The following is a 16,368-nucleotide window of genomic DNA, read 5'->3' as shown; positions in this document are numbered from 1 at the left end:
CCAATTTACACATTTGCGATACTGTGAAAAGGAGCTACGAGATTCTTGGCGCATCTCAGGAAAATTTAAGGACGTTAGGGACAATGAAAAAAATCATAAACTTCAGGGATTCTAGTGTTAACAGGTCTCAATCCCACAACCCAGCAGGAAAGAGTGTGTTACATGCAATCCAGTAACAGAAACATATAAATAAAGTGTCCAATGTCCATTTGGAGGCTTGGGTTGGGAATGGATAAAGGACATACTGTAGATGTTATTAACTTCACAGCACATAAAAGTCTAAACTTATTTACAAAACACAATAATGTTGATATCTGAGTTTAGGATTTAATCAGTGTCTGAAGTGGAAACAAATATGTGCCTATAATTTCATGATTTCTTAACTGAGCAGAGGCTTTGCCCCCTCGGACGTTTTGCATAGTGGGAAGGTTAGGTGTTGATGGGGTTATTTGTACATTAAAAATGAGAATGGGGAGGTATAGCTGCAGTGGGCTGGTGCCCTGCCCGGCGTTTGTTTCCTGCCTTGCTCCCTGTGTTGGCTGGGATTGGCTCCTGCAGACCCCTGTGACCCTGTAGTTAGGATATAGCGGGTTGGATAATGGATGGATGGGCTGGTATAGGAGGTGGGGTGGATAGGTGTTGTTCCCCTTGAAGGACAGAGTGGAATGTATCAGTACATGACCATTTATGGCAAAAAATAGAATACAGTAATCCCTCGCTATATCGCGCTTTGACTTTCGCGGCTTCACTCTATCTCGGATTTTAAATGTAAGCATATCTAAATATATATCACGGATTTTTCACTGGTTCGCGGATTTCTGCGGACAATGGGTCTTTTAATTTATGGTACATGCTTCCTCAGTTTGTTTGCCCAGTTGGTTTCATACAAGGGACACTATTGGCGGATGGCTTAGAAGCTACCCAATCAGAGCATGTATTACATATTAACTAAAACTCCTCAATGATATAAGATATGCTTCCTGCGTGGTGCTTGATTGTTTGCTTTTCTCTCTCTCTCACCCTCTCTGACATTCTCTATGCCTGACGGAGGTGGTGTGAGCAGAGGGGCTGTTTGCACAGAGGCTGTTTGCCTAGAGGATACGGACGCTCCTCTACAAAATGCCGCTTTATCGCGGTGCTTCGGCATACTTAAAAGCACGTATTGATTTTTTGATTGTTTGCTTTTATCTCGCTCTCTCTGTCTGACATTCTCTGCTCCTGACAGCGCTCCTTTGAAGAGAAAATATGTTTGCATTCTTTTAATTGTGAGAAAGAACTGTCATCTCTGTCTTGTCATGGAGCACAGTTTAAACTTTTGACTAAATGGTGTTATTTCATGTCTAGAGGGCTCTAATAATGTTAACAGTGTGGGAGAGTTTATAAGGGCTTAAAATATATGAAAATAACCATACAAACATATGGTTTCTACTTCGCGGATTTTCATCTGTCACGGGGGGTTCTGGAACGCAACCCCCGTAATCGAGGAGGGATTACTGTAAAGCGGGTATGCTGTATACCTTCTTTAAGCACTAGATTTAATAATAAATGTTGAGCAGTGAAATGTACAGTTTTTTATACATTAAAATGGAAAAAAATGCAAAAGTAACACACTTTTTATTGCACATTACATTTTATAGTAAGTAACTATATATGATACGTTAGTTACTTTGTAACTTTTATTTTTTGTAATGAGTAATATGACTGATGAGTTATTTATAAAAGTAACATTCCCCAGCACCCTTCTACAACGAAGATGCTGAAAAGCAGTGTATCAATATCCATTTACATAAGAAAAAAATATAAATACATATGTACATTTACTAACCTACTTCACCCAGGAATCCTATCTCAGCAGTACTTGTCTCAAGACATGGAGTCAACTCTAGACAGAGCACTCATCTACTGCAGAACACACATGCATACACCCAGTATAGAGTCAACAGTTAACCTATTTTGCACAGCTTTGGAAATGCAGGAGGAAAATTGTTCTGTAGAAATTCCATACAGACAACAACAGAATGGGACTCAAGCCCAGAATGCTGGATCTATGAGCAGCCGCGCTAACCACTGCTTTATCATGCTGTCCAAAAGGAAAAAATATGTCAAGATTATTTACACACTAAAAACTGAAAAAGAAAACTGAAACGTAATGTTTCAGCTGTATAATCTTCATCTGGTATGTTTGTTGTTTAACCATATACTGTACTTCACAGGAGTAGGATATATTTTAAAAGTACTTCTAAATCTTTCTTAGTGTATTTTTAGCATGAGAGAAAATTTAAAAACTCAGAAATGTTCAGGTTTTCATTTTTTATTTTATTTAGTAACTATGTATATGGATATATCATTTTTTTGTGAATTAAGGTATTTAAAGCTAAATTTCTCCTTTATTGTCACAGGTTAGGAAATGACTGACTTACTTTACTGTGAATTTTGTTTTTTAATATGTTGGCATTTTTCCTCTGTACTTCCATGATGTCACTGAGTTGCCCTTTTCTTAATTTCTTATAAGCCACATCCACTACTGTCTTGGGTACTTCTGCGCCTCTGTAACCATAATGCTGTTAGTAATGATATCTGGTTTGATACTTGACATCATCGCAGTGCTGCTATGTAAGATGCCACTTTGATTGTTTCTGAATCCAAGTTTCATGAAAGTAAATATTTGTTGTTGTAGTCATACTATGGAGAAAATACTTTTGTGTAAATTTAGAGTTTGACTTTGGTTATCATTTGAGATTTTTGTGTTTTGATATTCTAGGTGTTTTTTTTTGGCTCAGACCCCTGTTTGTTTTAGACACGATTTTTTTTCTTTATCCTCTGATCTATTCAAACAAATCTTCACACATGACCTGCCTTTTTCTATCTCTGACAGAACAAAAGTGGCTTTGTTTAAAACATGATGTGTTCTGTCATGCCTCACACATATCATTGTGTTCCTGACAGCTTTAACACTTCCTCTTATATAGACCATAGACAGGTATCCTGCCTCACATTTCTTTCTTACAGCAACTACTTAGCTGTCATCTAAGTCTGCATTGAACTTGATTGTTTATTAGTGCTCATTTGCTGAGTCTGTTTAGCCTTATAGGGAGTACCTAGTCTTTAGTTTAATCAGTGCTTCACCCTAACCTCTGATAACAAAATAAAGCTTTCTCTTGTTACTTTAGCTTTCCTGAATTGAAATGCATTTATTATAACCTTATTTAATATTTCGTTTTGACGATGACAACTTTTTGGTGTCTTATAGCTAGAATTTTCAGTACTCTGGCATCACTATGTTTTTCACATTAGCTGTGGCCAAATCTGCAGCATCAGAGAGATCCACCCCTCTGGGCTCAAGATACAAAATACAAGAAAATTAAGACATAGAATAGAGAAATTTATTATTAATGTAAGTAATTTAACAGAAGTAATTAACAAAGAAACATTCACAATAAAAATTTGCAACATACTATTTAAAAGGTAACAAAAGTATTCATTCAAAAACAAAGTATCTAGAGCCAGGGATGAAACCTTGGCCGTAGCGTAACTGAGTCAAGGAATAAAGGGTCTCCTAAAGAAAAAAATATATCTGATCATTCTGTCAAGCTGTAGTGGTAGGTAAAAAACTGCTACTTTAGCTTTAAAAGTTTTGATTTGTTGTCTGGTCTCTGATTTTCATTTCACAGTCTGGTTTAGCTAGTAGAAGTAGCTAGAACGTACTATCAAGAAGACCAATAACCAGAATTGTGTTGTTGTTAGGTTGGTACTTGTAGTACGTGGTTGGGCGATGTAACTAGGGCTAGGGCGATCTAGTTACACTCCTCACAAGTCAGTCTGCCAAGTGCCATCAGTCTGGAAGGTTGTGCTTGTGTTTAGTGAATTTTGTAAAAGTAGTTTTGTGCAAGCGTCGTTTTTTTTACGATGGCCGATTATCGTGAGCAATGCGTGGCAGTGAAATTTTGTTTTCTTCTTGAAAAAAGTGTTGCAGAAACTATTGTTATTGAAATGGTATGACAACCCTGAACCACCCACCCTACTCACCGGATTTAGCTCCAAGTGATTTCTTTTTGTTCCCTCGGATGAAAAAAGACTTGAAAGGAAGGCGTTTTGCTGACATCGAAGAGGTAAAGCAAGAAACGACCAGAGCATTAATGGGCATTACTTCAGATGAATTTAAAAAATGTTTCGAACAATGGAACAAACTGTTAGATAAGTTTATTTCCGCCAATGGAGAGTACTTTGAAGGAGACTAATTGTAGTTTGTACAGAAAATTAAATTAAACGCGTTTTAAAAATATTTCCGGTTATTTTTCGGTACCCCTCATATATAAGGTTGAATTAATCACTGTTGTAAAGAACGAACGTTATCATCTTGCAGCTAGACGATGTTTGAAGTAATTAACTACACATGAAAAGTTCTGCTGCCCTACCTGAAATAAACGTGGGACAAGTTTAAGTAGGCAGAAGATCTGACGGGCTGGACTTGCAATAAGGATCATTTTTGCTACTAATTGCAAGGACAGGGCAGGATTACAATTTACACTATGCTGATTACCTACTGGTATTACATACAACAGACTGACTGTGAGTTATGAATTATCTGTACCCAAAGAGCTACCATTGCCTCTGTTTCTTCAGTGTGGAATTAAAATCTTTTACATAACTGCCTCCTTTATTACGTTTTGTTATACAATAAATCAGTTACTTTCCAAGTTCTTCTTCTTTTTTTTTTTTTTTACACAATTTTAACTAATTACTGTTTTAATTATTATTAATAGCTAGATGGAGAACTTATTTTAGTTGCTTTTCTACTTTTATAGGGTAATATTGATTGTGATTTTATGTTACTATTGAATATTTTGTATTAATAATTATTTTTCATTTGTTAATTGTTGAATACTCTGTTTGATATGCTTTGAAAAAAGTAATGTATGTTCATGTTTAAGAATATTAAACAGTCACAGACTCTCCACCGCTAACATACATCAATCAATGGCAATTTTATATTACTTGAATTAGAATCTGCTGTCTTTTAAAGTTATTGAGCCACTTTAAACCTGTTTGTACTTTTTTTAAATCCACTGTGCAGTACTGTTTATAAACCAATATTTACTGTAATAACACATATAATTACATTCTATTATCGCTATTGTTGAATATGACTCATTATTACAAAAATATTTAGTAAACTCGTATATACTCGCATATAAGCCCAACCCGAATATAAGCTCAGGTACCTAATTTTACCTACAAAAACTGGAAAAACTTATCGACTCAAGTATAAGCCTAAGGTGGGAAATGCAACAGCTACTGGTAAGTTTCAATAATCAAAATAAATACCAATAAAATTATCATACATTAATTGAGGCATCAGCTCATTAATTGAGCACACAGTCTGGAATGAATCTCACAGAGGCTGCACAACCACACAGAGCCCGCAGCAGTTCTTCTACCGCCCATAAACCAAACCAGGTACAGTGGAACCTTGGGTCACGACTGTAATTACTTCCAAAACTCTGGTCGTAACCCGATTTGGTCGTGACCTGAAGTAATTTCCCCATAGGATTGTATGTACAGTAATCCTCCGCCTATGGCGGAAGTTACATTTCAGACCCACCCGCGATAGGTGAAAATCCGCTATATAGAAAGACCACATTTTTTTTAATAGTTTAAGCCTTAAAATACCCATCTCAAATGCTTTAAACAAATGTAAACTTATTAAAACACACTTTGTAAACACATATGATATGTGGATGTCAGGCTAAGGATATGAGTAACACCTCTCTATTATAAAACATTTTAACTTCACGCAAGACAAGGCAGTGAGACAGGATAAGAGCTGCTGTACAGGATTTTAAATGATTGAAACACAGAGCGACAAGCTGAAAAAGTATCTTGGCAGACGCAGCACAGAGCCAGCACAAAATCCACTTTTCCTTAGCATGCATTCAGCTCCCCCCTTCACAACATGAGGTGGCAGGAGCGTAGCGCGCCTCCGAGAGGGGAGGGGGGTTTTGAGTGAAGCAATCATGACCAGATCCGAGCACTTCTCCTTAGCATGCGTTCAGCCGTCACACCCTAGCCCTCCTCCAGAAAGCCCCCTTCTCCAAAACGCACAGAGCAATTAGAACAGCAATCTTGGCAGTAGCAGCACAAAACCAATAGCCGATGTGTCCACTTCTGCTTAATGTGCGTTCAGACCCCTCCTTCACAATACGGGGAGCGTTATAAGTACCGTGAGAAAGAGATTTAACCACACCTGGGACAGGAAATAAAAGACAAATATTATTTTTACAAAAGTTTTAAAGTAAAAATGAAAATTACGCATAAGTATAAATTTCCCATGAAAATAACAATCTCTTTAAATTGTTTATCCGGTAAATCAAACGAGGGGGTGGGCGAGCGAAGCCCCCTAGTGATAATAATAGTATTAATATATCCGCGCTGTATCGGGGGCGCGATAGCTGAACCGCGATAGAGCGGGGGATTACTGTAAATACAATTAATCCGTTCCAGACCGTACGAACTGTATGTAAATATATTTTTTTAAAAGATTTTTAAGCACAAATATAGTTAATTATATCATAGAATGCACGGCATAATACTAAACTAAATGTAAAAACATTGAATAACACTGTGAAAACCTTGAACAACAGAGAAAACTAACACTGCAAGAGTCTGTGCTATAGCGCTACGAACCACTCGCTAAAAACACTTTTTTTTAATAAGTTTTAAGCACAGGGAAAAAAATGAACATTTGAAAAATCCGTAATTTAATAAATCACCAAGAAAAGTAACATTGCAACAATGCACGCTACGAACCGATCGCTGTAAACAGAAGTGAAGTGGAGGTTAAAATCCAATAGAAAAAAGTCTTCATTAAATACAATGAGGCTAAAAAATGCTCCAATCTGTCTCTTTAAAAACAAGCCCGGTGCATTCTTTAACTGCCTTCACGGCGTTATGCGGCCAGCCTTCTCACTCTCGCTCGCTCTCTCTCGCACGTGCATGTTTGTGTCTGTCTCTCTCTCGCATGTGTGTGCACGTGTGTGTGTGTCTCTCTCTCGGGTGTGTCTGTGTGTGTCGCTCTCTCTCTCTCGCTGCACAGGGAGAAACTGAACACATGCGGAAATCATCAACGCGCACAAACCGAAAAGGAAACTGGTTTGTTCGTATACCGAGTGTGTGGTCATGAACAGATGCAAAAGTTTGGTGAACTTTTCAGTCGTAACCCGATTTGTATGTGTTCAGAGACGTACGTGAACTAAGGTTCCACTGTACTGTACTGTACACTCCAGCTTTCTGTCGGGTTGGTGGGGGCAGCGGGACCTGACTCGAATATAAGCTGAGGGTGACGTTTTTCAGCACATATTGGGTGCTGAAAAACTCGTCTTATATTCGAGTATATACGGTAGTTACCAAATGCGTCTGAATGTTAAAGTCATGTGTTCATTTTCTGACCTGTTGTTTTTTGCTTCCACTATTGATGCTTAGACTAACTGTCTTGTGTTTTTGTTTTTTTTTAAACTTTGTTTCTTTTTATTATTCTTTTCTCTGTGATTGGTTATTTTACCTTTTTACTTTTTACCACTTTGTCACTGCATCATCTGGCTGTCAGTCTCTTACAAATGAAACCATTCATTCATTTCTTTATAATCTGTTTTAATTATTTAAAACTATGCCCATAAATGGTCTACTGCTTAACTATTAGTGCTGAAAAGGAGGTAACAATTCTGACATGCAGTGGACTGAGTGATCAACAAAATAATATATTCTGCATGTTGTGTACAGATGGCAAACTGCATTTTTTCTCCAAGGTCCTCCTTATTACACTATTTAAAAGATTTATCTGTTTGGTAAATGAATGAATTTAAATTTTCTAAGAGAGGGTGCATAACAGAGTGTCCCCTGCAGTTGTTACCGTCTTGCTCCAAATGCTAACAAAAATTACTCTTATTTCTGTGATTAAAACAAAAGAATTAACTGGGTTCAGTAATTGGACTTAACATTAGGAAAGCTGTGCCTCCCTTGCCTCTTTAAGGGCTCATATTGATACATATGCCACTCATTAATCTATACTAATAAAAGGCAAAGCCCTCACTCACTCACTCACTCACTCACTCACTGACTCATCACTAATTCTCCAACTTCCCGTGTGGGTGGAAAGTTGAAATTTGGCAGGTTCATTCCTTACAGCTTCCTTACAAAAGTTCGGCAGGTTTTATATCGAAATTCTACGCGTAATTGTCATAACTGGAAGCAGTTTTTCTCCATTTACTGTAATGGAGATGAGCTTCAGCGCTGTGGGGGCGGAGTTTCGTGTGACATCATCACGCCTCCCACGTAATCACGCAGTACATAGAAAACCAGGAAGACCTCAAAAAAGCGCTTAAGAAAACATGCATTATATAATTGAGAAGGCAGTGAAACAATAAGAAGCGAGCGAGTGACATATACAACCATATTCATGAGTTCTGCAACTTCGGAAACAAAGCACGATGTAAACCTACACTTTAAATTAAGTTCATAGACAGGCTGCCGCTGGCGCTTGTAATTTAGTGCCTGCCCATATAAGGCCGTCCGTCAGCGCAATCCAATAGCAAACTGCCACGGGTAAATATTCACGGGTGAAGGACTGTGCTTATGGAGAGGAAGATGAGATGGTCAGGGTGGTGTTTGACACAAACTCAGCGAAACTGCGAGAGAAAGTTTTAAGTGCCAGGACTAAGGTAACATTAAATACAGCTATGGACATAGCACGAGATGGCACCAGCACAGCTGGGAACCTTCGATGCATGTACACCGAGCGGCTCACGTGAACTGATGCAGTGCACAGATAAAAGGCAACAGTTCCAAAGAGCGCTGAACAAAAGCCGAATTACATAATTGAAAAGGCAGCAAAAAATATGAAGCGTCTGATAAGCATATTCATAAATCCAGCTACTGCGGAAACAAAGCACACGGTGGAAAAAGTCAATGTCCCGCTAAAGGAAGACAGTGTAAAAAACCCGCATGCAGTGTGTCAGGTCTCAGATAAAGAAGAAGACGAGCTGTTTATTGATGCAGTAAGAAACGAATCGATGAATGAAACCTGTCATCTTTACAACGATTGACAAACACGGAATGTAACTTGAACACAACACATCCTACAAATACGAACCTGATTGGAAGAAATAATGATAATCAAATCCTTGATGACAGCAACACTCAGTAACACTCACAAAACAAATACTGTATATTGACAGTCATGTTACGTTATTTTTAAAATGTTCCCTTTTCTTTTTCTAGCTTTTTAACACACTACTTCTCGCGATACGCTGGTATATATATATGTATACATACTCGAATAATGGATACTTTATTCGCCATCAATGATTGTTTTGGTAAAGCCATACTCAGTGTATTCATTAGATGAACGGTAAAAAGTAAGAGCGAGGGAGGATGACTCATTGAGGCATGCAGGCTGTAGTCGCGTCAACTCTATCTGAATTGCGATCACATTTGAAAAAATATATCTTTTCAAGTTCTATTTAGTCCATATGTGTCAAACTCAAGGGCCGAGGCCACATCCGCCCGGCGTAATTATATCCGCCCGAGATCATTTTATATACTGTATTATTGTTATTAATGGCCCGGGTATATGAAGCGCTGGTAACACAATAAACTACAGATCCCATAATGCAGCGCTTCAGCTGCCTTGCCGAACACTTACCGCGTTAATCAAGTCTACCTTATGATGCTGCAAGTTATTGCGCACTGAGTTTGCACGGCGCTTTGGTGACTTTGAAGAACAAAAAAAGTCCGTCTACATGCGGCTCGAACCTTCTGCATGTTTGGTAGCACATATCTGTGTGAGAAGCTCTTCTCAGTGATAAAGACTAACAAAACAGCACACAGGAGTCGCCTCACTGATGAGCACCTGCAGTCCATCCTGAGAATCTCCACAACACAGAACCTCACACCAAACAGAAACGAACTTGTGGCCAAAAAAAGATGCCAGGCGTCCAGCTCTAAAATGACATATGAGCAAAGACAACTGAATGATTTGATTTGTTATTGCACGTAAGAGCGGAGTCAACCGCTTTAACAAACAGCGTATTGCACTGATCGAAATAGCTGTGTGTGTATATATGTAGATATGTATGTATATGTATATATATGTTTATATATGTGTGTGTGTATGTATGTCTGTATATATATATATATATATGTATTTGTGTGTATGTATGTGTGTGTGTGTATGTATGTGTGTGTATATGTGTGTGTATATATGTAGATATATATATGTATATATGTATATATATATATATATATATATATATATATATATATATATATATATATATATGACAACAACACTCATCACTCACAACAGTGACAAAACAATTACATTGACAATCAGGTTACGCTATTTTCAAAATGTTTCCTTTTCTTTTTCATTGCTTCTTTAACACACTACTTCTCCGCTGCGAAGCGCGGGTATTTTGCTAGTATTGAAATAAAGAGCAAATACATATTATATGTTCAAACTAAAATGTGCATGTTGCATAGATTGTATACTTTTTATTTTAAAGCATAACCTTAAAAATTTAATTTCTGTGTTCTTCAAATAGGACATTAATTCTGAAGTGTTCCAGCTATCGACATGCCAGGTGGTGGGGTGGAGCAATTGAAAGTTTTATTCAAATGCATGGAAAAGCCTTTCTGCAAGATCACAGATTTGGGTCATTTGCAGCTGATCAGAAGAATACCTTGGCAAAATGGTAGTAGTACACATATTTAATAATAGTTATGTTAAGAATGTTAGCGCATATTGGGTTAGTACAGTAGTCATTTAGTTATTTTAAAGATTGAAAGAATAACAGTGATGCTGTGTATGATGTTATCAGTTTACTAAATATAAATGGAATTCCAGGGGATTAGCCACATGAGGTCATATTTACATGGTTTGCTGCCCAGGGCACAACACAGTCCCTCTTGCTGCCAGTCCTTCCACCTTTACTCCTTCTCAGACTTTGTCCTCTTCCTCCCGAGCTGCCCTGGAAATATTCTCTCCCCTGTTCCTCCCATAATCAGGGCATCCCAGCCGGGTAAGGGCACAGGCCTTCCACCACAATGGATAAAGGTAAACTGATCCTGACTGGGTATTGACTTGTAAATAATTAAACATACTAAGTATTTCTTCATATTAATCCTGTTTTTCTGATCAGACTATACTTTTGGTGGATTGTATTGATGCATAGATTTTTGAGTTTCCTGTAAGAGGCCCCAAGTTTTACAGCAAGGTCTCATTAGCGAATTAAGATTATCGTATTTCCACTATGAAACTCTGCAGTCTAATTGCTTTTGCTTTATGTAATCATTTAAATGTCTGACATCAATTAGGGCCTGTTAAATGAAAGTTTGAATTTGTTATTTCAGTTATGTCAATGCAAAAGGATACATGGAAGATGTGGCAAGCGCACTTGAAGAAGCAAAAGAAGAAATATTCATCACCGATTGGTGGTAAGTCTTTGTTTAGACTCTGAGAATGATTTGTGCTGTAAGACACAGGAGGTTTCTGTTCTGATGTCTGGCTGCCTGGGAAAGAGCAACGGCACTTCCTGTCTAAACTTGCCAAAAATGTAAGTACTTGAGACTTTCTCTTGGATAAAGGTTACTGCAACAGTCGTGGGAAATGTCTCACCCTTAATGATCATTTCTGTCTTTACTAAGTCACGCTCTGATCTTTATTGTGCAGTTTCTTTTTTGTAATGTTGAGAAGGTAAGTATATTTAGTATCCTCCTCTGTGGCAGTGGTGAGGGTATCTTTCTTATCTTAATGGCTTATGTTGGTTTGTGTTTCCATGATCTGCAAGGCACTGTAGCTAAAAGACATTAGCTCTATGTGTGAAGTAATCCACCTTTCTTTGTTGTGAAGATTCTGCACCCTAGCTGTTTAAACACTTGCAGCTCTTGCAATGCCAACTTGCATACTCAAGTGTTTATTCTTTTTTTTGTTCTATTTTTTACTATAATGTATAAGCTTTGGGAACTATGTACCCTACTTATAGACATAATATATATATTATATATATATAGTGAAATGATCATACTCGACACACTTAAAAAGGTTTGAGGCAGCCACCCATATATTATTCCTGGCTGCAGTGGGTTTGTGGTAAGACAGTTTTCGATGGAATCCAGATATGAACTGACTGAGGTTTGAGAAGATGGTGGTTTTAACTGAAAAGACCGGATGTGACCTTCTTCTGACATCATCATAGGAACTGGAAGTGACATCGTCATATGCGCCGGACCGAGAAGTGACGTCTTTAACGATGAGTCAGACAGGTTTTCTCGTGGTTGGTCTGCTGAGATAACAGGAGAAAGTGTAGTGCATCCTGCCGCCCCCTGGCCTGCCATTGAATTACCTTCACTTGGTCCATACAACATCCTCCTACTCAAACGTGCAAGACAATATATTTTATATATATATATATATATATATATATATATATTCAGTACAGTAATCCTTCGTTCGCGGGGGTTGTGTTCCAGAACCCCCCGCGATAGATGAAAATCCGTGAAGTAGAAACCATATGTTTGTATGGTTATTTTTATATATTTTAAGCCCTTATAAACTCTCCCACACTATTAACATTATTAGAGCCCCCTACACATGAAATAACACCCATTAGTCAAAAGTCTAAACTGTGCTCCATGACAAGACAGAGATGACAGTTCTTTCTCACAATTAAAAGAATGCAAACATATCTTCTCTTCAAAGAAGTAAACATCAGGGGCAGAGAATGTCAGAGAGAGAGCGCGAGAGTAAAGCAAACAATCAAAAAATCAATACGTGCTTTTGTGCTTTTAAGTATGCCGAAGCACCACGATAAAGCAGCATTTTGTAGAGGAGCGTCCGTATCCTCTAGGCAAACAGCCTCTGTGCAAACAGCTCCTCTGCTCACACCCCCTCCGTCAGGCAGAGAGAGTGAGAGAGACAGAAAAAGAGCAAACAATTAAGCACCGCGCGGGAGGCACATCATATATCATTGAGGAGTTTTATTTAATATGTAATACATGCTCTAATTAGGTAGCTTCTAAGCCATCCGCCAATAGCGTCCATTGTATGAAATCAACTGGGCAAACAAACTGAGGAAGCATGTACCATAAATTAAAAGACACATTGTCCGCAGAAATCCGCGAACCAGCGGAAAATCTGTGATATATATTTAGATATGCTTACATTTAAAATCCGCAATGGAGTAAAGCCCAAAGTCAGCGATATAGCGAGGGATCACTTTATATATGTATGTATGTGTGTATATATATATATATATATATATATATATATATATATATATATATATATATATATATATATATATATATATATATTTGTAGTTAGAGATCCACAAAGGGAGAGAATGAATCACGTATCATAAAGTATTTTTTATTCCTGAGCTTTCTTCTCCTGCCAGGAGCCATCATCAGAGGGTAATGATTAGACATAAAAGAATCAAAGGCAATATATAGCAAAATTTGGTGTGGTGGGGTTAGGAGGGTGTTGGTCGTAAAGTTTTATTTATTATGAGGATGTTTTTCTTCTTAAGTTCATATATGCTGGGTTTGTGTCCAAATGTCTGTTAATGGTTTTTTTCTTTGATAGCCAAGATTCAGCCAGCTCTCTGGCACTTTTAGTGCTGGCCTTAAATCTTACTTGGACATTGTCCCAGTTAAATGTGTTTCCAGTTGAATTTGTATGCGTATAAATCAGTGATCGTGAGTCTCCTTTTGACGGCATTTTGATGCTCCTGTATACGTGTTACGATTCTTTTTGACATTTGTCCTATGTATACAGCTGGACAGGAACTGCATGGAATGCTATAAACTGCGTTTCATGTCTCTGCTGCCGATTTTTTTGTTTTTGGTATTAAAAAGGACAGTGCGCATATTGTTCGTTGGTTTATGTGCTATTCTGATGCCTGATTTGGTCAGGATGCACCTTCTGACACTCTGTGATGATATGAAAGTGTGTGCCAGGTGGGATGGGGGGTCAGATTCAAGTCGACTGTTTGCTGGATTCTCTGGCGTCTTCTGTGTAGGCATTGTTTTATGAATGTCTTTGGGTAGCCGTTCTGACAGAGATTAGCACACACATTCCTGGGAAAGGCTGAATTGTTTGGAAACACTGGACAACAAAGAACTTATAAACATATATTGATATGACAAATATGCAATAATATTTGCAACAAATCTTTATGTTACACTCCATTTATGCGGAGAAGCTTTGCACTGTCAGCCAAGATGAAAGCGTTGGTAATGTTACGTTTTTTGCCACAGGGAAAATGTAGCATTGCAATAACAATCATTTGAGTATGTAGCAGCCAACCATGTCTTGAATTTTGCACCATGCTTTGAACAGTCTTACAGCGCATCAGGTAATACACAGATTTATGCATATTCCTCACCACTCATGAGGTAATGTTAAAGCAAGCTGCATTCCTGCAAATGATTGGTTTTCCCAAAGTTGTTGGTGTGATTGATTGCACACACATAAAAATTATTACCCCAAGTGTGGGTAATACAGATATGTGAAGCGCAAGCAGTGTCACATTTTAAACTCAGGGACGCAAACTGTATTGTACCGTAGTAGCCAGTATGTTACCCTGAAGACAAGTAGGACTGGATGGGTGATTGACAAAAATAGACACACAGGTATACTGTACTGGCTCTGCATTGCACAAACACCTAGAACAGTTGTGTTATATTTTATTGTTCTGGGAAGGTTCAAGAAGGCAGAAGCAGACTCCCAGGGCATTGGATAAATAGAGCCTTGCAGAAGTTAAATGGGGATCATGGTGAGAGGCATGGCATGCAACACTAGAAGACAGTTATTTTATGTTACAAGATGAGATGATCCTATGTTATAAGGAGCGGCTGGCAACCCTACTGGTGTTTGTAGTTGTTATCAAGAAAATACATAGGAAATGATTAAGTGCCGGTGACCAGCTACTGTTATTAATAGAATTGGATTTATTTGGCATTGCTTCATTATCAACTTGTGAGGCGCAGTCAAATAAAACAGATTAAAATAATAAAGTTTTTTAAAGTGTTAATTGCATGTATTAATGACGATTAATCAGCAGCTCTAAAAAAAGAATAAAGAAATGAAAAATAAGAGCTCAAAATTAACAAAAACAATAATAAGACATAAAATACACGTAACTTCATTTCCATACATGACACTGTGCATGTGTTGATTTTTTTTTTAACCTGAGGAATTCTGATCTGGCATTTGTTTACCCTTTTGAAGGTTTTCTAAAAAACTTCAAATATTTTTTAATTATTCTGTGATGCCATTTTGTTTTCTTGTGGACACCACCATTTTAAGGCCATCCCAGGATGTTCTGGAAGTGCACTACATGTGATGTCTTTGAAGCAATCATATGCATTTCCAGATCATCCAAGTATAGGATAATTTTGTGGTTTGGTCAATTAGTCTTTAGTGTGCATATTGCATTACACAAATTTTACATATTATTGATTTGTGGTTAGATGCTTCAGGTGTGGCAAAAGTTTAATTAGATGAATCATAACTATGTCTCTTCTCCTGTTCCTGTTAATAAAAATGTTACTGTTTATCTTTCAAGTCAGTACAGTATCTGCAAAAGGCAAAAATAAATGTTATTCCCATATTGACAAAAGAAAAGGTCAGAAAGGCCAAAGTTTGACTATTTGCTCTTCATTGGAGTGTGTCCAGTTTTTGAATTGTCATTGTATTTCTCAGTCAACTCACAGTTTCTCGCTAGAATAAACAACTGAGTGAGAGAGGGCTTAAATGTTGTGCTGTGATTTGAAGCTTTCTTCTGTTCAGTTTAGGCATACACTTGCAAAAGCTGGAAATTTGCCTTACACAGTTATTCACAAGCTTGTTACACACAAACAACCATAAGAAAGGGATACTTCACCTGACTATTTACTAGTTTGTTAAAGTTCTGATTTATCTTTGGAAAGACAAAGTAGTTTTAACAACACCTTAGAGAATATTCCAATGATCTTTGCACTGTCATTGTCACTGCTACAGGTTTAAGTGAATTGTTTAGCTTTTGGTTGTGTGCATTCATTTATTTTTGTCATGTGGTCCTTTGTCCATGTCCTTTGTAGTTTTATGGGTTTGCATTTGCTGGCAGAGAATGTTAGAAGGTGAGTATCCCTGCTTAAAATAATATTTGTTCTAGCAGATTGGGTTCAGTCAGTAGCATAGAGACATAGCTTAAAAGAGCTGATCTTAAAGCTAGTGATCCCCGACAGAGTTCAGAGGGATTTCAGAGAAAACATTTTGTCTGTTCTTTTAGCAGAGTAGGTTTTATGTCCCACCGTGTGTTGGCAATATTC

General features: G+C 37.6%; 1 protein-coding gene across 5 annotated transcripts in view; it reads left to right on the top strand.

Annotated features, from left to right (window-relative positions):
* pld1a (phospholipase D1a) overlaps nt 1–16,368 on the top strand; it is a 254,737-nt gene that overhangs the window by 165,791 nt on the left and 72,578 nt on the right. For all 5 annotated transcript variants that reach the window (XM_039761453.1, XM_039761463.1, XM_039761429.1 and 2 more), the window contains 2 exons: nt 10,599–10,748; nt 11,407–11,490. In XM_039761453.1, coding sequence (XP_039617387.1) covers nt 10,599–10,748; nt 11,407–11,490 — 234 coding nt within the window. The remainder of the gene's footprint in view (nt 1–10,598; nt 10,749–11,406; nt 11,491–16,368) is intronic.

The sequence above is a fragment of the Polypterus senegalus genome, chromosome 1, assembly GCF_016835505.1.
Source record: "Polypterus senegalus isolate Bchr_013 chromosome 1, ASM1683550v1, whole genome shotgun sequence".
Taxonomy (NCBI): Eukaryota; Metazoa; Chordata; class Cladistia; order Polypteriformes; family Polypteridae; genus Polypterus; species Polypterus senegalus.
Note: the sequence above shows the minus strand (reverse complement) of the source record. Positions and strands in the feature narration are given on the sequence as shown.